The sequence below is a fragment of the Triturus cristatus genome, chromosome 4_1 (assembly GCF_964204655.1).
Source record: "Triturus cristatus chromosome 4_1, aTriCri1.1, whole genome shotgun sequence".
Lineage (NCBI taxonomy): Eukaryota > Metazoa > Chordata > Amphibia > Caudata > Salamandridae > Triturus > Triturus cristatus.
This window is the reverse complement of record NC_140585.1, coordinates 675,517,302-675,541,983: the sequence shown is the minus strand read 5'-3', so window position 1 is coordinate 675,541,983 and position 24,682 is coordinate 675,517,302. Positions and strand designations below refer to the sequence as shown.

Genomic DNA, 24,682 nt, shown 5'->3' with positions numbered 1-24,682 from the left:
TAACCGATATTGAGAGAATTTGACCCATTCTACTAATTTCACAACATTGCAGGCTTAGGAAACAGTATTTTATCTCCTTTCATAGAAGGATAAAATGCATTTTGTCGACCTCCAATTGAAGAATTATGACAGTCAACCATTTTTGTTGACAGACATTTAGCTTGGGGTGTCAAAAAGTTGTGAAAAAAGGTTTTAGTCACTCAACCAATCCATATGCAAAAACTTATTTTCTGAGCACCTTTTTACCCCACCATAGATAGGATGCCAAATCAAAACCTTTTAAACCCCCTGTGAAGGACAGGCGATAGAGATGTGTTGTTATATTTTTCAAATATTGACACATATTGGGTAGTGTTTAATCTAGTAATATTAGCTCGAGCCCCAGCAGTGGTGTGTTCACTTTCATAATCCTATACTGCTCCTTTCCAGACCGTTGGTGAGTCTGAACAATTTTTATATGCATTAAAAAAAGCCACTTGCCACCATTCACTTCTCACTATTTATATTTTTCCTTATGAAAGGTAACCATGGAGTCTAGCCATGTGCGTTTTTAGGTTTAAAGACCTTTTGCTAAAATGTGCATAAGATAAAGTTACTTATAAGGACTTTCAGTCAGCACGCGTCATTCATTGGTCTGTTATTGTGTCATTCAAATGTTTCTTCCACCCAGTACTGCATACAGCATGGGGGCACTGGGTGAGTCCTCTTCAGCTATTGACAAACTTCCCTGTGAGTGATGGCATTCTTCTGGTGCGAGAGCGCATTAACACACAAAGTAGTTCCCTTCAGTGCCAGGGGCTTCTATGTCAATGTGTGCCTTTAGAGGCAAAAAAATGTTTTTCCTTAGATTGACTTGATCCTAACAGCATCCCCTAGCAATAATGTTTTTCAAAAACCATGACGAGACCAATGAAAACAAGCACAGACAAAGTCAAAATTCTGGCAGCCGATGCCAGATGTTTTAGCTTTGTCAATGCTTGTACTTTTATGGCAATCATCATAAAATATATATGTCTATCAGCACAGCAGTTGCTCCTAAATCTGTTTCAATTCACGGGGCAGGCACTGTGCAGCAACTCGCTCGGTTTGTGTGTATTTGGGGATCGGCAAGTGACTTGAGACGACTTCACATTCTGAGACTGGAGACATGCTGTGACAGCCATGAGACCGTGAGGACTAAAAGTGTGCCTCCGAAGCTTCCTTTACTTTTTGTTCATGTCCGTACTCAGGCCTGCAATACCCAGGGTCATGAAAAAGATTGTGGGAGTCCTGAGAAAGACATACTTTAGGGGCTCTTGGTGGGGACAACTTTACGTTGTTACCCCTTTTCTGCACAGTGAGGCCCAAGGTGCCAAACTACATTGATTAATACGTTCACGGTTGACTTGAGACAGAGAAACGTATGTGAGAGAGCTTCCAGGGGCCCTTTGTAAGGTTGGGGCACTGGGAAATTACCCGTTTCGTCTTTGCCTTCAATACCGGTGGGTAGACGCGCCCCGTAAAGCAAAGCTGCAGATTCTTAGGTCTCGGCTAGCGATGGCTGCGCTTGCGCAGTCTCGCTTGCGAGAGATAATGACTTGGGAGAAGAGGGGCTTGAACCCGCCCCTCTTCTCCCCTTTTATCCATTGGCTGGCCTAGTAAATGCTGGCCAGCCATTGGAGAAGAGGTCCCGTCACTCCAATCATGCCCCGTCCTTTTCGGATCGGGGGGCGTGTTTTTTGCGAAAAGTCTCAGGGAGGAGACAACAGCAAAACACGCCCCCGAATCCGAAATGGACGCTGCGTTTCTCCGAGGCATTTCTGCTCTGCCTCGGAGAAAGGCGGTGGTGTTCCTGGCGGCCTCTCCCCCTGCTGTTGGCTCCACACATTGTAAGTCATGAAGAAGTCATCCCCCGAGAGAGCCTTCAAGGACATGAGAAAGGTACTTGGCCGGATATCCACTGATATAATCAACTCATCGGTGCTTTGCGCTCGCAAATACCGGCTCTCTGTGATCACAGATCCATCTCCCCTCGCTCTCTTAGGGGTTCACTGCTTTCTGCGTGCACAGACCCTGCTCCTCTCATGCGCTTTGGGTTCACTGCCCCCGGCTCCCTTGCAACCCTCACGCTCTTTCGGTTCTCTGCCCTCTGCGTCACTGGTGCCTCGTGCAGTTTGGTAGCTCAGGCCCTGCCTCTCCTGGGGCCTTGCGCTCTTGGGGCTCACGGCCCCCGGGTCCCTAGGTGTCGCGTGCTCTCTGGATGCAAATACCCTGCTCCCCTTGCGCTTTTTAGGGGCTCTGAACCCGGGCCCCTTGAGTTTTTTGGATTATCAGGCTCCATCTCCCTTGGTCTCGCGTGCTCTTTGGGCGCACAGACCTAGGGCCCGCTGTGCTTTTCGGATTATCGTGCCCCCATCTCCCCTGTTTTCTCGTGAAAGATGGATGCAAAATCCCTACTGCCCCTGCGCCTCTTGATGCACTGAGTCCGGCTTCCTCGCGCTCTCTGGACGCACAGACCACGGCCCCCTCACGCTCTCTGGATGCACAGACCCGGTCCACTCGCGCAGACTGACTGCACATACCCGGCCCCCTCGCGCTCTCAGGATGCATTTACGTCTTCACCCAGGGCCTTAAAACATCGGGTGCCCCCCGGGGCCCTTGGGCTCCATTAATCCTGGGGCCCCTGGGCTTCATCGACCAGCGCTGCTGCCCTGTCTTCACCCAGGGCCTTAATGGATCGGATATCCTGTCCTGCCTGGAACTAGGGGTGTGCTAAATTTGCATAATTGATTTTGTGTAATTGCACAAAATTTAGGAAAGTATTTGGATATTTCTGACACATAAAGGCCCGCATTACCCGTTGCTTGCAGCTATATCTCGGGTGGGGGGGGGGTGATATTTCTGCAGGGAATTGCAAGTTTTTTAGTGCCTCCGGGGCCAGAATTACATTCATCCTCCGGAGCCGATCATGCCTGGTCCGCAGACTCCACACTCAACAGGCCCCGCCCACCCTCACACTGTATCTGGGGGGGGGGCAGAAATCTTCTGTCATCCCGCTGCCCTCCCCCCCCCCCCCTCCGCATTACAAGTTTGAGGATTTGAGCGGTAACTTCCCAAAATTAGATCAGACCGAGCATTACTGGGTCTGTGTGTTATTCCTCATTCCAGCGATAAAGGCTTGTAACCCGTGTTATCTGACTGGAAGGTGCCGGCCAGGAGTGTGACTTCCGGCCCCAGGGTGTCCCCGGAGAGAGGTAACGGGGACTCATGAGGCCGGGATGTTGTGGACAGGGGTAACACCACCCCCTCCCTAATGATGTTCCCCGGAGCTAGATGTGCAAACACTGCTTTGGGATTCTGATGAAAAAAGGACACTAGGGCGCCAACATTACATACCTTGAAATTACTACCAGCAAACTCACGACATCCTATACCACCAGGAACTGTAACTACAGCCCACAGCCGCAACCAACCACTGTTCACCTCGAGCCGACACAACATGATTGTCATGATGTGCAGAAGCACAGACAAGTCTTTAAACAGTCGCCAGCCTTACAAAAAAAGCATTTAGAATACAACGGTCTCGGCATGGTTAAAGTTAGAGCTATTGGCATTGCTCATGACAATGCCGTTACAAGTTTGAGGATTTGGGTGGTCACTTCCCCAAATTAGATCAGACCGAGCATTACTGGGTCTGTGTGTTATTCCTCATTCCAGCGGTAAAGGCTTGTAACCCGTGTAATCTGACTGGAAGGTGCCGGCCAGGAGTGTGACTTCCGGACCCAGGGTGTCCCCGGAGAGAGGTAACGGGGACTCATGAGGCCGGGATGTTGTGGACAGGGGTAACACCACCCCCTCCCTAATGATGTTCCCCGGAGCTAGATGTGCAAACACTGCTTTGGGATTCTGATGAAAAAGGACACTAGGGCGCCAACATTACATACCTTGAGATTACTACCAGCAAACTCACCGACATCCTATACCACCAGGAACTGTAACTACAGCCCACAGCCGCAACTAACCACTGTTCACCTCGAGCCGACACAACATGATTGTCATGATGTGCAGAAGCACAGACAAGTCAGAAAACAGTCGCCAGCCTTACAAAAAAAGCATTTACAATGCAACGGTCTCGGCATTGTTAAAGTTAGAGCTATTGGCATTGATCATGACAATGCCGTTTCTTTAAATGTTTTAAAAACATAAACAAAAATAATGTCATGAGCAATGCCAATAGCTCTAACTTTACCAATGCCGAGACCATTGCATTGTAAATGCTTGTTTTTAGGATGTGAACGCGCTGCAACCAACGCTACAAAACCTCGCGAAATGTTCAAGACACGGAACTACAATACAAATATGTTTTTTTGCTAATACTTGTATTAAAGTGATGTTTGCTCACTTTCACAAGACAATTGTGGATGAAAGAGAGATCGTGTCCCCGTTGGCGGCCATACATTTAGCGTACCTTATATTGTAACTAAAGAATAGCCTAACACATATTTAGAAGTGTTTCCTCTCTTCCGGACTTTTATTTTTGTTAACAATTACTGATTAAAAAAATTAATACAAGTAAATCAAATTAAATTCTTGTTTAACACTAAATATGTTATTGTTCACGTGGTAAAACAATTATTTATAATACAAGAAAATATTTGTCAGCGTCTACATTTAGAGCATTGACGTTATTAGAAACAACATATTTCGTTCGGCTCAAATCCTTTAAATATTTTTCAAAACTGAAAAGCAACCACGAGATGGCAGTCGTTCCTCATCATACAGTTTCTACTTTCATCACAGTCTGCATCAATGGAATCCCGCATTCAGTCCAGTTCATTTCATTCCAACCTGATATTTTACCAGGTCATGTCAACAAATAAGCATTAATAATATCAACCATGATTTGAAATTAATTGAACTTAAATATTCCTCAGCAACTGTGAGTTACTCGTCTGTGTAAAAGTATATGTACTCTTTACTCTGGAATAATAGAACCTTTCTAGAACATTGGATCTTAACCTTTTGGCTTCTGTGGCCCCCCCCCCAAATTACTGGAAGCCGGGGACCTCCATTGAGTCAACTTGAATCTGGAGCCCCAGCCTAAATTAGCAGTTTCTATTATTTGAACCACACAGAAATAAGCTAACAGACAGAAACAAGCATCTATCAAATAAATACACAAATTATTGAATAATTGAATTAATTAACAGCGAAATAAAAAAATATCTGAATTATAACTTTAATGGGCAGGTTGGCGCCTTTGAAATTCAGTTTAACCCCCGTTCATCATTTCTATACTCTGTATGAGGGACTTGCACTGATCCCACGAATAAATCTGAGGATACCAACTTACTTTTTAGCCTCGCATTTTAAATTCCTTAACATTCACAGAACGTTTTGAAATCTTCAATTTTACATTTGGCTTCTTTATATACATACACTTCATTACTCTGTCAATGAGAGTTAATTTTCTAAGTAGTCGCCGACCCCCTGGGTAGATTTCGTGGTCCGCAGGCCATAGGTTAAGAATCACTGCTCCAGGTTCATTATTGAAAACAGTTCTAAGCCAATCACACAGCTCAGAGCTTGGCATTAAAATTGGCCAATGTTTATTTAGAAGCAATTTGGAGTCATTGCGCCTGCACCTAAGCGACCAATAAGATGAATGTTGGTGTTCTTAGAGGCTTTCTGTCTCCGCCCATCCAGTGACTTTTCTTTCAAACGCCTATATCCCAAGTGGAGTCACCTCAGGCGCTTAACACCCATTGGACTCACAGGGCGTCAGCCCCCCCCCCCCCCCCGTCGTGTGTGGCAGCCCGGGATGAGACACCTTCCCGGGCAAAAAAAGCAGCCGCACCCGAGCACTTCACAGGTCTTTAAAAGACCATTTGCATGTTAATGAGGCCTTGCTGTTGTTTCACCCCTTCTAAGAGCCCCTGCAGCTCCACTCTGCCTATTGCTTAAAGTTCAGCCCCCCCCGAAATTTTTGCTCAGCCCCCCCCCCCCGAAATTTGGCTCTAGTTGCGCCTCTGAGTCACCTCAGGGTCAACTTCTTTCTGAATGGGAACATTCCATTCCTGATGCAGGGGATGAGAACAATGTTAACATCACACAGAAACGTTTCCTGTGGGTTTCCCAGGTTGCAGTTAATCCTTCATCATTCTCAGCAAAAAACAATCACATCATGATGACAGCATGAAATTCGCGGGCCACGTAAAATGCCCATCTCTATGGAATGGGATCAGATGCTGGAAGCTTTGAAGACTATAGATCATTGGCTACTCCAACATCGCAGGCCGCAAGTGCACATCCCACATTCATATCAGCTAACTCGACCGGACCCGTATACCGGACCCGTATAATGCCATATATATCTCACACTGTCTTATTAACTAGGAGCATAAAAATGTATATTATCAGTTAAACTGTTTGGGCGCGAGAATATAACCTTCTGTTAAAACCACAATTATATAGAAAGCCAGAGAGCCGGGGGGAGGGAGGTAGTCTTAGTTTAAGTTATAGTAGCTTATAGTTGACTGCGTAGATACGAGTTTTATAACATGAAGCTCTCTCTTTACAATTGTAATTCTCATTCAATGTACTTGCTACACTTAAAGTAACATGGTAGTATGTATATTTGCTCATGTATACGATTACAGTTTGGTTGTATTGCTGTCTCACAAGCTGTTTAAATTATATTCTTTTTACTGACCAGCTGTGAATCTCATATGCTATAAGAATTGAAAAAACTCAATAAATTTGTGTTTAAAAAAACAATAAAATGAGGACAGCATGAAAAAGAACCATTACCTTTGTCTACTCTTGTAGAAGTTGCACAATGCAAACTGATGTAAATAGCATGATGGGTGCTTAATAACTCTTCATTCGTGGAGTCCTAAATAATTATCCACTCATCAATTGCCTTCAACATACTACTCAGTGTGAGGCTAGATAGTGGATTTGTAGTATGATGCCGCCATCAGTGGACACCTTGGTTACCCCTCAAATTCACTAGGGGTGGGCGATAAATTCTGCGTTGCCGGCAGAATTGGCAGAGTATTGGCTACTCCACTTTACGCATGTAACATGGAGTTCCGGCCAAATTCCGCCAACAGCTGTGTGGCAGAGTTTTTTCTCGTGCACGGCTTACCAACGTTAAGTTGGTGCACAGGAATTGGCGTACCCTAGCATGGTTTAAGTGCTAAGAGGGCACTGGGTGATAGTTTCCCAATGCATGTGGTTGTAACCGTTCACGATGAGTAAGAGGCCACTAGAGTAGAAAATCTACTAGAGCGGCAGCATAACTAACTCTCGAAGCAGGGCACTTGAACACAAGCTCATTTACGCTTGTTTTAGTGTGCATGCATACTTTTCTTCTGTCCTGACGAAGCGTGGGAACCCAATAATGAAGCATGTCACCAACTAGATTAGTGAGTGAAGGTTCTTTAAAAAATACTCTCAGGGTCCCTCCTGCTCCTGGAGGAGTGTGGCTCAATGGTTAGAGTGGCAGACCCTGAAGCAGAGTTCTGGCCAGGGACCAGGGTTCGATTCCCGCCTCGGCGGGGCTCGGGCTCAATTTCCTCGGACCTGTCTATTCTCGCCTCGGTGCCTATTCTAATCACGGGCCCCACGCTGCAACTCTGGGCAATAGCTTGCTTAGCCTCCACACCAGCCCCAACAGCGCTAAGGATGCCTGGCTTCACCCTGGGGGTGCCCAGGAGTGGACACTTCACAGGGAAAGCCAGGAGGGGTTCCACAGCGGTATGAGTATCAGCGCCAGGAAACCGCAAAGGCGACACTGCAAGGTGGCCGTCTGGTGACAGTGCGCTCTATAAGTACCTTGACATTTACATTTACATTTATTGCTGACAGTTAGAGACTCTATAGGAACTCTTGTTAGGTCAATAAGGAAATGCAACATCTTTTTATGTAAAATCAAGGCACCCATGGCATTTCACTTTGTTCATGCAGGGCATAACATTAATCAAATACAGTGCCAAAGTAATTGAAACTATCAAACATTACAGCGTGACAGATAAAGGATTGCATCACATTGAGAGACGTTTTAGATACAATCTAGATGTACTACAGCCAGAAGGGTTGAATGATAGCGCTGACTGTTAGTGCAACTAATAACAAGAATTACAAATTAAATAGAAAGAACACAGTGGAAGAGAAGTGGAAAAGTAAGAATAGACATACCCACAGCATGTAGTTTTATAACCAACACTGGGCGGCATAGCTAAAGCATAGACCATAACCATCAGTGCTCAGAACAAGTGGCAATAAAGCCTCATATTCAGTGCAGTTAGCACTGCAGCAACATGTAAAAGAAACTAAGGTGAGGTCTTACTGAAGAGTATGCAAATCAATCCATTCACTACATGATCAGAATATGTCTTGTTGAGACTACGATACATGTACAACATGCATAACCTTACAAATGATTCTTTGGTGTCTTTAGAATATAAATTGAATTAGTAGAACAGTGTAAGGTTACTGAGCGGATGTTTAACTCCCGAATAAGTGCCAGGCAAGCGTAAAATACATTGAGTAAAGAGCATATAACATTGGGAACTGACAAAGAACGCATAAATGTTTGTTGAAAATGATAGATCGAAGTAGTGCCAGCTGATTGAAACTCATTGCATTTTCAGTCATAAACCAGACATTCCCCCTTCAGACTATTTTAGAACGCTGAAATGAATCCTTTATTTATGGCGAACAACAAAATCAAGCACTTGCCAGCATTTCATTTTATTGTATGGCTAGGTGAGCACAGCACATTTTTATGTAAACAAAGAGTAAATGTAATTGGTGTTTAAAAGGCGTGTCTCTGCTACCTCTGCATTTAAGGGATTCAAAGATGGCATATTTTTAGGCTGTGGGGTTTTAGGTTTAAACCTATAATAACTGATAAAACCCCACTGAAAGAGAAATAGCCCTCACCAGTGAAAACATATAAACACTGAAAAAACACCTGCACAACCAAAAATTCAATGCCATTCAATAAAAGGAAAAAGAGAGTGAAAGAGTCATTTTGTTTTTCTTCCTGAAGGGGTCAATACAATGTAACTTTGTTATACAAGCTAGCAGTGAGAAAGACTGGGGTAACGTTATTCTGCTTAAGTTTTGTTGTTTAGGGATGCCACTAAAATATTGTTTCTTCTTCCTTTTGCTTATTTCAGTTTTGTGGTCTTTGTTCTAAAGATGCAGGGTTTCGAAGCATGTTTTAGGTCTTGTTTAATTATTTTATAAACTGTAGAGAATCAGGAAATATCAAAATCATATTTGATATTTTGGCTGCGTTTGATTCTTTCACTGATAGGTAAAATGGCTGGTTTCATAAGAATCTTTCCTAATATGCGTCATCATATTTACCCACAGAGACTGGGTAAAAACCCTTGATACATCAGCTCACAGTTTCTAGTGGGTCAGTATTGATAGTAGGTGAATTGCCAACACCTCAGGCTTTAAACATTCAATGCAAGGTATAGTGACAAGTGTTTGTGAAAAGAGTGCTATCACCAAGCATCTGGGATAGTGGTGAAAACATGACACCAAACTTTTGGAAAACATGGAACACAGTGTCACTTGGAATGCTCTGCCAAAAAAAGGTTCTTTCCAAGCTCAACAAAGATTGGACTCATATTTTTTGTATTTGCAGTGATTTAGCTACGTATATGAAAAAGTTGTGTGATGACCTGTCAAAATTGATACCCGAGCTGAAGTGATTCCCTGTAGGAGATCCTTGCCACTTGTTAGATGGTATGCTGAAGGCATCTTTACAATCTTCAGAGTTAATGAGGGATGCTATTGACTTTTTAGTCTATTCTGGTGCACTGTTTTCTTAATGCACAGGGACTAAAACACAAATATTTATCATTTTGCGCTTTGTGTGAAATCAAAGAAAGAGTCATCCCAACTGTGTCCCTTAGCTGATGGTTCTCAGTCCAAGGGGCTATGAATGCTATATTATCCATGTGGCAACCGTTTACAGAATTTGTGCTGAGTGATGATGCCAAAGGCAAGAAATGTGAGGATCTTTGGTCGCATATTGATAGTGATGTGAAAAAAGTACACTCTACTGTATTCTTAGAGTTTTACAGAAAAACAGGAGTCTGAAAAAACCCTTGTCTGCCAAGTGTTCAGCATAATTGGATAGATGTGAAACATATCCTTGAGAGTAGGCTGGGCGACACCTTTAGTGACTTTGGCACTACAACATATTTCATGTTAGAGTGCTTGCCACTTGGTAAGCTAAGCAATGTTGAAGAGCAAATCAGGAACATTTATTTTGCAATGTATGAGAAATGGCTTGAAATGATACATAGAAATGTCCCTTCACCGGAGGCGCTAGAGGGCGCGCAAGCAGAATGGCCGCACTTCTGTGAGGCTCCTGCCGCCTGGAGCAGAAATCCTCCGTTTATCCTATCAGCTGGCCGCCTTCCCGACGAAAAAGTACGCGATACTGCTGCGGATACTTGCCTGAGGCTCCGGTGCAAGTTTGGGAGATGAGGGACCTTCCGTGACGGAGTTGGAGGCAGCGAGGTTTGCAACGTGCCTTGGGCGGCCCGAGGAGAAGCGCGCGGTCGGACCTCGGAGCTGTGCGAGACCGGGGCTCACCACGAGGCAGGTAGGCCCTGCAGAGAGATTTGCCGAAGCGGGACCCCCTGGGCCTCGGGGACTGTATTCTGCCGGCGGGAGGAGTGCGCTATGTGAGCACGAGCGGCGAACGTATGGAGGCCGATGCAGGTACGGTTCGCCTAGGTTCCGGGGAGCTGTGAGGTGCTGGTGAGAGCGGACCCCACCCCCTCGACTTTGATCTGTGAACACGTTGATGCTGGCCTGCGGGGTGGGGTGCATGGCGAGTGCTGGATGGACGGCCCCCCCCACTTTTGGAGAGTTGATTGCCGTGCCTGCTGGACTGCGGGGTGGGGTGCCTGGCGTGTGCTGAGTAGCAGGCCCCCCCCGCTTCTGGAGAATTAATCGCTGTGCCTGACTGCGGGACCGGTGCACACTGTGGTGCTGGGGCCCCCACCCCCCCCCCCCCGGACCTGGGGCCTTGTCCAGGCTTCGTGGACGATCGGGGGCCGTGCTGTGGCGGACGTACACGCATCTGGTGGCGATCCTGGCTGGGGCACAGGGGTCTAGACCGGATAGTCTTGGCCCCGCTGGCTGGTGACAGAGGAGCCCGGTGTCATCCTTGGGCTCGCCTTCTCCCTTCCCGGCCATGCCTGCTGCCGTTGGGCCCCTTTGAGACCGCTCCCCGTCCCTGGTTCTTGCCGCTGTTTCTGGGCTCTGGTGATTAGTGGACCTGGAGCAGGAGTCGCACCGGTCCTGCGAGATTGGGGGTGACCTGTGGACTGTGCTCACTTCCTCCTTGGCGGCGCCTTTCTAGCAGCTGGCCCAGGATGGGCAAACAGGACAGTAGGCAGCCGAAGCTCACATTAGAAGCCCCAGCGGCTAAAAAGGGGTTGCGCAGCACGCAGGATGCGGAGGGCTCGTGCAGCCCGCCGGCGGCGGCCACGGGCCTGGGCACTCCGGCGCCCGAACTTCAGCAGTTGATGCAGGAGATGAGGCAAGGATTTGCCACCGTAGTTGATAAAGTGGATCGCATTTCCTCTCGCATGGATGCCTTTGCACAGAAGATGGATGTGCATGAGGAGCGCCTCACGGAGGCTGAAAGGCGGATCTCCGATGCTGACGATCTCGCTGCCTCGCATACCTCCCAACTCTCGAGAATGGACAATGTCCTTCGAGTTATCGCTGCCAAGAATGAGGAGCTAGAAGCTCGCAGCCGGCGCAATAACATCCGCGTAGTAGGGGTGCCGGAGTCTACCAACACTGGCCGCATGGAGGACTATGTGGAAAAGATTCTCTTGACCTCCATTGGGCCGGAGGCGTTTTCCAAGCAAATCATTGTCGAGAGGGCTCACCGTTCCCTTGGGCCGCGACCCAAGCCCGGGGCTCCACCGCGACCCATCATCGCTCGGCTGTTAAATTACAGAGATCGTGACGCTGCGCTGAGGGCTGCGCGTCAGAACCAACAACTCTCTTGTGACGGTGTCAGCTTTACTGTTTACCCGGATTTCACACCTGTCGTTCAGGAGCAGAGGCGTAAATTCCTTGAGGTAAAGAACAAACTACGTGCTCTTCAAATCGACTACGCGCTGCTATACCCAGCGAAGCTGCGAATTACACACCAAGCTAAGCAACATTTTTTCACGAACCCGCAACAAGTGGAGGACTTTTTGAAAACTCTGAAGAGTGCACTGGCTGAACGACGACTAGAGGAGCGTACTGAACATGATGATGACCAGTAACTTTTTGCCTGTTGCTTCCTTGTGCTTGCGACTGCTCCTGGGGGCAGCGTGTCTGGTGCCTGACCGGATGTCCACCACATATGCCCGCTTGCACGACTGCAATGATGCTGCTCAAGCCTGTCCTAGCCGGGAGTTTGGCGGCGGCTGGTACTATACTCCAGGCACCACCCTCCCTAGTTCCCCTAACGGTGTTGGGGCGCTGGGTGTAGAGGGTGGCTGTATGTGGCCCCTAGATGACCCCTGTAGGGTGTACCCCAATGAACAAATTGACTAAGTTGCTCCTGTTGAGCTGTTGGGTGGTAATTCTGGGAGGGGGGCGGGTTGAGGTTTCTGGCACGTTGGGGCTGCTTCAGTGGGTTGGGGGGGAGACTGGAGGTTTTCTGCTTGCTTTGATACCTTGCATTTTAGAGCATTACACTGATGCCTTTTTTTCCTTACTGTCTTGGATTGGTAACTTCGCATCACTTGTCAGGCCTGTATTGGCGAATGATGAGCATTGCACAGTGGGGATGGATGCGAGGACGAGCGGGGAGATCTTCCGGGTGTTTCTGTTGTATTATTGTTGTGTGCAGCTGATGTCATATGGATGCTGTTTGCAGAGTTGACGGGGAGTGATTCCATGGGACTGCGAGGCGGCCCGTGCGAGCGACATATAAAACACGCTAGTGCTGTCTGTGTGATAGAAGTTGGGCAGGCGGCATGCGCGCCTCTACGATGGCACATGATTGCAGACTCTTTGCTTGAGGGCCACATTTCATTTACTTCCCGGCCTGCCTATGGGAGACTCTGACTTGAACATACTCACGTGGAACGTTAGAGGTCTGGGGGACCCGAGGAAACGTAGGCAGATCCTCGCCTATTTAGATCGACACGCCATACACATAGCGTTTTTACAAGAGACCCACTTTAGGGCACAGGCTGCGCAGCCCTTTGCCCGCAGATGGGCTAAATACACTGCTTTCTCATCCTATTCTTCATATTCCCGTGGGGTTGCAATACTGGTGAAAAAGGGGACCCCCTTTGTTATGGCAGGCACTAAGAACGACACCCAAGGCAGGTACTGTTTGGTATGGGGTAGGCTGGGGCATATGGCCGTTACTCTTGCCTGCTGTTACGGCCCTAACGTGGTTGACCCGCAGTTCTTTGCAGACCTAGGCGCAGACATGATAGGCGCAGGCCCACAGCACCTCATCTGGGGGGGGAGACTTCAACACCACACTTAATCCTCAGATAGACAGGTCCCACCCGGCTCCACATCACTACACTAGTTCTCGTGAGGCACTCTTGGAGCTACTTGAGGAGCATGGTTTGATTGATGTCTGGAGGCACCTCCATCCGACTGGGCGGGAGGGCACTCACGTCACGGCGCAGGCGAAGACTTGGGCACGGCTGGACTAGGTCTTCGTTGCCCCATGCTTTCATGCGGCGCTGGCCCGGGCAAGTCACCTCCCCCGTACCTTTTCGGATCATTCCCCGGTACGAGTCACCCTGAGAGCTTCGGATCTTGGCCCCCCGGTGTCAGCCTGGCGCCTGCAGCCTATGATGCTGTTGGATGCCGCGTTTCAGGAGGAGCTGCGTGAGGAATGTCTAGATTTCTTCCGTCGGAACAAGGACTCAGTGAAAGATGTTGCAACCATCTGGGATGCCTTTAAGGTGACCCTACGTGGTGTGTGCATTGCAAAGGGGTCGGGGGTCCTGCGGAGTATACTTGCGCGACTACGCCTCCTGGAAACTGATCTTAAGGCGCTTGAAACGTCGCTGGCTGATAAGCCTGACAATGCCACATTAGCGCGTATTCGTGACAAAGTCACCGAGTATACTGACGAAGCTGCTAGGGAGGCGAAATTCAGGGGCAAGTATTGGATCTCCCGTCGGTATGGCGAGGGCGAGAGGCCGGGTAAGGCCCTGGCTGCAACGATGAGGCTGATGCGACCTACCAACTGCATTGTGGAACTCATTGGGGAGGATGGTGCTCTGTACAGAGATACCGCGCAAATTCTCAATGCTTTTGTCACGCACTATCAGGGACTGTATACTTCGGCCAGGGAAGGCGAGCTTTGCTTGCATGAATACCTAGAGGATGTGTCTCTCGGTTGGCTAAGTGATGCGCAGAGAGAATTCCTGGGCACCCCTTTCCAATTGGATGAGGTGCGGGAGGCCATAATGCACATGCGGTCTGGAAAGGCCGCCGGGTTGGACGGGATACCTATTGAATTTTACAAGACCTACATTGATTTCATGGCGCCGGTCTTGCGGGAGGTGTACGAGGACGCTCTTGAGGTAGGCAGTCTTCCTCCCTCGATGCGCATGGCCCTTATCACGTCCCTCCTTAAACCTGGTAAAGCAGCGACTAGCTGTGACTCTTACCGGCCTCTCTCATTGCTTAACTGTGATGTTAAAATCCTTGCCAAGCTTATTGCCACTCGCATCAATCTGCTACTTCCCAACTTGATACTACCTGACCAAGCTGGGTTTGTGCCCGGTCGGGCAACGTCACATAATCTGCGCACATTCTTTTCCATCTTGAACTCTGTGCATGACGACCAGCATATGGCCGCAATCTTCCTCGATGCCACGAAGGCGTTTGACTCCCTGGAATGGGATTATGTGTTCCAGGTGCTGGAGCGTATGGGGTTCCCTAGCATATTTATTTCCTGGATTAAGCTCTTATATATCGGCCCTAGAGCGAAAGTACTGGTGAATGGCCGGCTCTCTGATGCATTCTCCATTACCAGGGGCACCAGGCAGGGGTGCCCTCTGTCACCTCTGCTGTTTGCCATAGCCATGGAGCCCCTGGCAGCAAAATTGCGGCAGCACCATAAAGACAGAGCGTTGAGATGCTTCCAGAGACAGATACTAATTTCTATGTACGCTGACGATATCACTCTTTATGTGCGCGATCCTAGAGAGAATCTCAATCCGATTCTTCGGGAATTCATCCGCTTTGGCAGGATTTCCGCGGTCCAGATAAACTGGAGCAAGTCTTGCTTTCTTCCCCTGACGCCCTCCACCGGGCGCTTTGGGTTAGATTACCCCCTCGCCTGGTGTGACGGTGACTTTAAATACCTGGGCATACACATTGAAAAAGACAGGGAGGAGCTCCTGAGGGCCAATTATGGCACGGCAATGTCTCGCATTTCCGATTGCATTACGCGTTGGATTACTCTGCCCCTCTCCATGGCGGGCAGATCATCCCTGATTAAAATGGTGATCTTACCGCAGCTGCTGTATCTCTTTCTGAATATTCCCTTTTACCCGGGTGCCTTTTTTTTCCGACAGTTACGCACGGAGCTCATCAGACTCGTTTGGGGCGGTAAATCGCCCCGTCTTCGGTGGGAGACCCTCGTTAAGCCATACAATCAGGGCGGTTTTGGCATCCCCGACTTTGAACTGTATTATCGCGCGGCCCAGGCTCCATTGCGGTGTTACCTCTTAGCTGAAGGGGCCGCTGAGGAGGGCGGGCTGCCAGAGTAGGGTCCCGTTTTGTGATTGCCCCGCATGCACTGGGAGTTGGTTGTCCTGGATCGTTGCCATGTGGGTGGAGGATGGTGGGATACTTCGCACCGAGGGCCCCCCGCGCGCCTGCATCACACATGGTATGGGTCTGCGAATGGCTGGCGTGGAGGACCGCTTGGCTTCGTGCACCCTCAGTTGCCCTTCTGTGTAACCTGCCGATTGTCCTATTGTACTGTTTGAAGCTACTGCCTGCCTCGATGATGGCTGCCGAGGCCTGTTGTGCCCTTCTACAATGCCTTCCCTTCTCCTACTTCTGCACTGGTAATTATGCTGTTAATCTGTTTTATATCGCACCCTTTTGACCAAGCTGTATGTTGACTTTAAAATGCAAAAAAATAAAAAGTTAAAAAAAAAAGAAATGTCCCTTCACCACCAATGGCATTTGAAGTCAATGAAACCTCACTGTGGTATTCTGTAAGTTCTAGATCCATTCAGTAAAGGGGAATTTCCTCCGTAGTTTCTTAAGTGCTGCTTCATTTTTGACCGCTTCAATTACTCTGAGGGCATAAGCGCCCAGCTCAATGCAAATGTTGCCGGACCTGCCCTAAGAATCACAATCTTCAAGTGCACCAGTATTGGCATGGAAAACTATGTCAGCGGTCAGAGTTAGGAAATTGTGTACTGGCATTTTGGCGTTGCCCATCTCAAGTGCCAATGTTGAGAGGGCCTTTTCACAGAAGTTTACATGGGAAGGAAAGAGCAAGCACACATGACCAAAGACTCACTGAAGAAGTATGGTGTACTACAATAAGTTTAATATGCAAAAATCAATTTGGACCTCATATACACTATATGTACACTGTCTATATACCATGTTCTATCAGTGCAGAAAGCAACCAATAATAAAAACAAAATGTTCCATAAACACCAGAAAAACCCTTTTTCTGTTGTTTTTAGTGGCACGAAAATGTGTAACCACTGATAACAACTGTTTTTTAAGGTATTGAAAACACTGAAAAAACCCCACCAGAATTTACCAGAAATAGAAACTGAAAACAGGAAAGCCTATATATTTTATATACCATACACAGCATGGTAAATAAGCTCATACGAGCTAAAAAAGGGAACGTCACTGCGCAGTACTGAGCCTGCACCCGCCTGCTGCCAAAGGCAGCACAATCTCTGGGTACACAGAGTGTAAACTGAGTAGCCAGCAGGGAACACCAAGGAAACCAGTAGTGACATCCTGCGGAAGAGTAGGGGCTGTCTGCTAATTGAATATTAAACGCGTATTTACTAGTCAGTATCCAAGCAACCATGGCCGTGTCCCACTTAGTTTCTAGCCCGCATCCAAGCAGCCTCTGATTTTCCCTTTGGAACCCCAGGCAACCAGCAGTGTGAAAGCCCAGGGCGGTGTGCCAGAGGAAAGCCCAGGGCGATGTGTAAGAGGAAAGTCCAGGGTGGTGTGTAAGATGAAAAGCACACCATGGCGTGGTCTGGCAGGGCTGGTGAACGGAGGATAATGAATACCTAAGACTCACTGAATCCACTCATTGAAGCTAGATGAGTCATTACATTCCCCTTGCAGATATCTTTTCATCCAATGAGATTTCCTGATCACCTACTAGGAATATGATTGTATGCTTTTTCTTCGGTATTGCTCGCTATGCTTTGCTCATGAGGTGCAGAAGCATGTCATCACTTCAAAGATTTCTTCGTTGAACTAAAAGCAATTCTACTTAAGCTTCCTGGTTGCAAACAAAAAGCTGGTGTGAGAGAAGATGAAAGTACAAGCCACAAATGGAAACTAAAGCGGCATACTGCAAACATCCACAAAATGGCCAGGGTTGACCCAAAATGCGATGGACAGCCAGGCCTGACTGGGAACCAAAACTGGCCCTGACAAAGTGCTCGGCTGCCCCCCTCACCCCTCCCGGGGGTTGGGGGTGCCACCGAGCTCTTTGCCAGGGCCGGTTTTCAGCTGATTTTGTTACAGGGCCGATTTTGCAGCTATGCTGCAAAAACGGCCCCCACCCCTTGCGGCGCACCGGGGGATTGCCCGGTGCCCGCTACGGCCAGTCCGGCCCTGTGGACAGCCCATTGAGCCAATGGCTGTTGGGGCTCATAGATATAAGCCAATGGCTGAAGGGAGCTGACTCAATGCACTGCAACTGTTTGTAATATATGTTTCTCTTGTTGTGTCTTGTGCTGACAATTTAGTCTTGCTAGAGAGTTGACAGTGTTCGTCTATGGACCTAATGAGATATTTCAGAAGAGTGACAAGTCTCTAAGACCGTGTTCTCCAAAGTTTGTATTGGAGGGCCAGATACATGCCAGATATTAAATGTAGTTATCTTACAATCTGGCATGAATCTGTCCCTACAGGACCGACTTTGGAGCAGCCTCCTCTAGGAGTACTGAGGCTAGTATGGAGACTCAGAAACTGAGCTCAGATTGAGACATTTCACAAAGGAATCAGGAGATCCCTCGAATGCACTTTGTGAGGTAACTAGCATTCTGTTCTGGCAAGACAGTCAGTGATAGAGTAGAGAGCAGTCGGTGGGGTGAGTGCACTGAAGAGAGAGCAGAGAGAGACAGCCATGTGAGGTGAAACCTTCATAAAGAACAAGCATTGCAAAGCCAAGCGGTCCAGGATTTGCTTTGCAGATACTTGTGTGCCAGTGCTGCCAGCCATCAGTGAACGATTTAGAACCCACACCATTCAATCAACACTAGCTGCCGACGCTTGCACATGCACAGCGAGCCATTTTTGAATGTTTTTGAAATGTTTTATCATTGTATATTGTTCCAAGGTGTTTGACACACTGAAAGTGCTTTGGACATCTTGTAGTGCTAAAGAAATATAAAGCATTGAACAAACATTCCAAGATGGACGGTTGCATAGACATCTATTGACACCTATTTTGGAACAATTATAGTTATAGCTTTACCAAACTCATTCAACGATGGCTGCTTGTGGGTGCACATGCATACACACAGGCGACAATCTTGGAATGTTGTACACCATGCTTTATTATTTTTACAATCCAGGTTGGCAATTAAGTATTTTTGATGACTGTGAGTGCTGGTAGCAGCATCCAAGGAGCTGGTAGGCCCTTCCATAACAACAACAAATAGCCATCATCAAACCAATAGGTCTGGGTTATTTCAGGTGAAAGTGTTCTTTGTTGCAATGACGATATGCTGTTGTATATGTAGATGCACAGGCAGACAACGCACATGTTGGCCAACTGACAAAGGGCATAGACGCACACATGCAGACACAGGATGTATGCTAGAAGTAGTGCAACGCAGATTCGACATTCTAACACCATAGACTGCGCACTATCTTCAAGGGACACAGATTAGCATGTCTTGATGTAAACAACAGAACTGTCTCTCCAGGGATCATCTAACATTTTTCAAAAGCTGTTCTCACTCAGCAAAACATTATTAGGCTATGTAGATATGGATGATGTCAATTCATGCACAGAAGAGATACATCCCAGGTGCCTCAATCCTCACTGGGGTAGGTCCTGAAGCAGCAGAGCTAACCATGCAGCTGAAGAGGACATACAGACCTGACCCAGAGTGAGTGAAGATGTAAGCATATGCGTGGCTGAGTCATACTGTGTGAGGCGGTGAATGCATGAGCAATACTGAGAGTTATGTAATCAGCGTTGAGCATGAAGGATGTTGTAAAAGAGTGAATGAGAGCAAGTGGTGGTCAAATCCATTTTGATATATAGAGTGCTGATGGTAACATGCAGTGAATGCTAGCACCAAGTTGTGATTTAATAAGTAAGGTGACGTTGTTGACTGGCTTGAGCGAACATATGTTGAGGAAGTGGTATGATTAGGTATGAAGTTAAGTGGCAGATAGTGATAGATGGATTAAGTGGTTGATGGATGATTTAAAACCAGAAAATTATGAACAGAGTGGAAGCGTAATTGCACTGGAAAAGAGTGAGCAGAGTATCATTGTGCAAATTATTCAACTTTTCCAGACCATCTGCTTAGTCACTTAAGTGTTTGAGAGGGAAACTATAGAGTACTATAGTTCTATAGGTATCCTCCGATACCTCATCTGCACACCCACAACTGCAACTTGGTTTCCTCCCATACAATTTCTTGTTGAGAGTACATACCTGAAGTTTCTAGGAGTGCTGTATCAAGATAATTTAGTATAAATAACAAAAGATAGTGGGTACAGCCATGTAGGTTTGCTTCTAAAGAGGAATCTAGAATTAAGCTTTACCTTCATACAAAAGGCAATTAAAGCAAAAATCTGATTTCATAACAACTACAGGAAGCAGGGTTTAAAATGTGAAGAGCCAGAAAATCTACCCAAAAAGCTACTCAAAAACCTTACAATAGCAACTCTAATCTCCACTCTTCCTTGTCACTTCAAAGAATATGCTTTCAATTGTACACAAAAATCAAATTCTGAAATGAAAAGGCCATTCGTAAGGGACATCCCACTGAAGAAACCATTGAGAGAGAAAATACTCCTCCTTACTCTTTGTTTTTCTTGTAAGAATCTGTAGTGGGTGCGTCCAATATAGTGATTCAGTAAAAGTTCATATAGCTGCATAACCTTCCCATCCCTAAGCTAACAGCCTACAGTTTGAATCACCCAGTGACTACCTTCTTGCTGATCCAGGCCCACTAAAAGTTCCCCTTCGAGAACTGTCCTGGAAATTTAGGGTTTTATTTTGAGTCTGGCAGTCCACAGACCGCCAGACTTGCGGGTGAGGTGGTGGCTGTCTTCAGACAGCTCCATTACGACCAGGGCAGCTGGGCCACCCAGAGACCGCTGCAACCACCTGGCGGTGGCGCAGTGGTATTGAGGCCACAAAATGCTTGGTGGGCCCACCGCAGCCACGCCTAGCATATTACGAGTTTCCTCACCACCACACTTCTCAGGGTGATGCGACCGCCTTGAAAAGTGTGGTGGTAAGGAAACAAAGGAGGCCCTATAGGGCCCCCTTATGCCTCACGCCATGTGGATGCACACAGGAGGCAAAACATGTGCCCCCCTGTTTGCATGCAGCCCAGTATCTAAACATGCATGCATGTACTGCCTTTGCCGTTCCCATTGGGCTGCCTATTTCATAGGCACCTCCCTGGGAATGTCAAAGAACAGCTCGCCAGACGGGATAAAACTCATGATCTGGCGGGCAATTCCTACATGAGTTTGGCGCTGCAAGAGTGGGGCGCACAACCAAACTCTTAATAAGGCCCTAAATTTTCTCCATCACATATGGTATCTAATTACCTGACACATACTTTACATTTGACGGATGTTGGACAGAGTTTGAGCTGGACTATGTTGGAGTTGCTGGTAGCACATAGTGTGTTTATAAAATAAGTGGCATTGGCATTGGGCTGTGTGTTGACGTACACTGTGACAATGAGGAGTGTCACTGTGCTGATTGACACTCTGATCACTAGAAAGTGGCGCTGGTACATTGTTTTGATTGCTGAGTGGCAGTGGTAACTAGCCCAGTGTTTCTAGACGCAGATCAAGGTACCGCTCCAAAAGAAAACATGAAAACTCACGAGTCAACAAAGGGCCGTTGACATAAAAGAAAGGTTGCTCAAAAAACAGTAGAAAAAAGTCTTTACATCGGCAACTTACCTTAGCATCAGGGTTACCCAATGTTTTCAGTAGTCAATACCTCGAAGACAATATGTTTTAATAAAGCACATGTGACCTTATTGAATCACAGGTATTCTATAAATTGCACTAACATTTTTATTTTCTATCGCATTGTTTGCAACTTTTGCATCATTCTATTAAAAATATATAAACATAGCTACTACATTTCTGTACCACGTATGCTTGTGTGTTCATATGAAATAACACACTATGGACGCATCATGACAAAAATATCACATGAAATAAGTACACAGCAAAATAGTGCTAGAGAAAAAGCCACTCCATGCAACAGCATCAATAATCAATCAGAGCGAATGAAGAAGTATGCCAGTGGCCAATTATTAATTATGTGCACTCACCGTTCTAGCCAGAGACGCAATATTTTTCTTTCTAAGTTTTTCTACAGTTTCACATCCTCAGATTGCATATAATCCCAAAAAGCCTCTCCTCACCATATGCTAAAACTTTCAATGGTTTCCTTTGAATGACCCCCCACCCCTCCTATTACCACCAAGCTCTGTGCGCCTCGTCTCACCCGTATAGCCTACTCAAAGTTTCAAGCCTGTCTACCTTAATCACCTTAATTGAATTTCTGCAAACTGCCTACACCAACTTGCATAAATCACAACCTTGCCTTATTCAAAACCATATGACTGCAATCTAACTATAACTAATCTCCTCTAGGATATCCATTCATACCACCAACCATTGGAATTCCCTCACATAGCTCCCACTAATGATCCCACCTTAGGTTCCGGAATAGCGTGCTACTCCCTGTGTTATGAATAGAACGGTGGTGTGCTGCCTCAACATCCAGCCCTAATAAAGTTAAGAATTGGGCCAGTAACAGTGTCTGAGAAACGGGGAACTGTATATCTAAAGACTGTAAAAAGAAGAATGGGAACACACACACGCAAATTGACAAGATGTCAACCAGCACTAATGAAAGGCGCAAAGGTCACTTGTGTGGACATTTTCAATAAGGTCGACATGCCTCGCTGCTAAAGTAACTTTGTGCAGTATTGATTTTTCCTTTACACTTTGGTTTTCAAATTGTTTTTTAGAACCAAAATGTTAGCAAACCACTCTTTATTTTTCTGTTAAAATTTTAAAAAATACTTTGCGTTAATTGACAACAAAAATTAAAGGGGGAACAACTTGCGTTTCCAAGTCTTGTGTAATTCGATCTAGATAGAGTTCTTCCCAAACCTTTTAGACCCACAACCCAATTTTTAGAAAGACTAGCTTTCGCGCATTACCTAGCTTTCATAGACAAGAATCGAGAGATTTTTTTATTGTAGCTAAAGCATCGTGTGATAAAGCACTGTCTTTTACAGAGAGCACATTTTTTTTTAAATGTTCACTATATTTGCACAGACATTCAGTTTTACTGATAAAACTATATGACACACATGATAATGTGTGGAAATCGGGTTTCATTAATATTTTTCATTTGTGCATCAGCCAGTACATTGTCTTGTATTATTATGATCCTTTTCACGCCTCTAAATTACCTCAAAATTATGCATAATTTTTGCTTTAACTACTGAATGTGTACAGTTCATTTACAGATATTTACATTTTGTTGTGTGCTAGAAAAAATGACATCCTGCAGCCTTCCTTTCACACTTCCTATACCCAAGCAAAGTAGTCACTTAATTCAATTTACTTTTCTTTCTATGACTGCAAAGTGAGAGCAATTTATAAACACCAATTACCATGCTAAAAAACATAAGCAGCAATTTAACAGAAGGAATAGCCTGACATTTGACTAACGTCTTCGAAGTGCAGTAAATGTGACCAGATAGAAACAGAATTTAAAGGCATCTTTATTTATTGCTTGAACGTGAAACTGTTCAAAACAATTTAACATGAATGAAACTTTAATTTTTAACTGAATTTCTGTTTACGAGAGTATAGTATCAAGTCAATCATAACTACACAGTTGTTATCGAGGATTGTTTAAGAAGGTGTTCATTGAGAATGTTCAGACTGAACTGTTTCAGATCTACCTGCATTTAGTTAAAGATTTTTGATTCAGAGGGTTGCAGATACCATTAGTTAGCATGGACGCTCAACATGCTGCACAATCCTGCGGCGGGTATTTGTGCAAAAACTGCATCCAGAAATTGTGCAATGTATGGCTAACCTTAAAGAACCGCAGATAAAATTCTGTATTCAGCCTCCTACTTGCCTGCCTCCTCATTTTTGCTGAACTCTCTTTGATGACATTTACATCATTGGATGTATGTATGTTGCTTTAAAAAAAAATTTGTAATCGTGAAATCAATCTAATAAATATATTAAAAGAGAATGACAAAAGGGGATAGCTTTTATGAATATGTCTTTGGAATAATGTAGTAAACTACAATGTTTATCGCTTAGGTTTTGAATATATTGATTACGTTTCTCATCGATCTTTTAATAAAAGGACAGCATTTGAGGACAAACATTACAAAATACTTAACAGTAGTCAGTCAACTCACTTGTGCTTCTCGGGAGAAATCTTTATATTGGAAGCTTGTTGTAACATGTTTTTCATGATTTCACCTATAATCAAAACAAAAGGCCATTAGAGAAAATGGTTTCTTATTTTCCAAATCTGTATAATTACAGAGCATGTACAATTACACGTTAGTTATCGCCCTTTCAAGCATTATGTGCATTTAAAAGGACCCTAAGTTCTTAAAATTACTTTCTGAAAGAAACTGCACTTTCAAACAGTTCAGGTTGCCACTGACAGTCATTCCTACATTTTTTTCCACATTTCCAGCATTTCCTACCAACCCCCTGCTAGCAAGTCTCTGGCAACTTGGGAAAGACATTTATACGAAAGCCCATACTCAGGCTGCATCAGGAGACTGGGGCCAACAGCAATGACAGAAACAGTCATATTAGAGAAAGGTACCTGCCTGCACACATGATCATCTCAGACACTTAGCAGATATTGGGGACCCAAAGGGTAAACTTCACTTGTGAACTTTCCAGTTGTTCAACACATTTATAATTTGTATCAATTCAGTATTTCATTGGCATCCAACTTTTTTTTGTCGAGATTTTAAACATACATTGACTGGTGACCACCTGGGCCGCATTTTGTAAAGGACACACTGCTCCCTGTTTGCACTGGGCGCAAACAGGGCCAGTGCTCCCTATACATATAATGCACTGCCATGGGTGCAGCACATTAATGAACAACTGATCAGATGAATGAATTAGGTTGGAGCTTAAAGCAAAAGCCTGTTGCCAACACCTCTAA

General features: G+C 45.9%; 1 protein-coding gene across 2 annotated transcripts in view; it reads right to left on the bottom strand.

Annotated features, from left to right (window-relative positions):
• CTTNBP2 (cortactin binding protein 2) overlaps positions 1-24,682 on the bottom strand; it is a 636,925-nt gene that overhangs the window by 50,763 nt on the left and 561,480 nt on the right. For both annotated transcript variants that reach the window (XM_085653125.1, XM_085653124.1), the window contains exon 20: positions 23,910-23,973. In XM_085653125.1, coding sequence (XP_085509251.1) covers positions 23,910-23,973 — 64 coding nt within the window. The remainder of the gene's footprint in view (positions 1-23,909; positions 23,974-24,682) is intronic.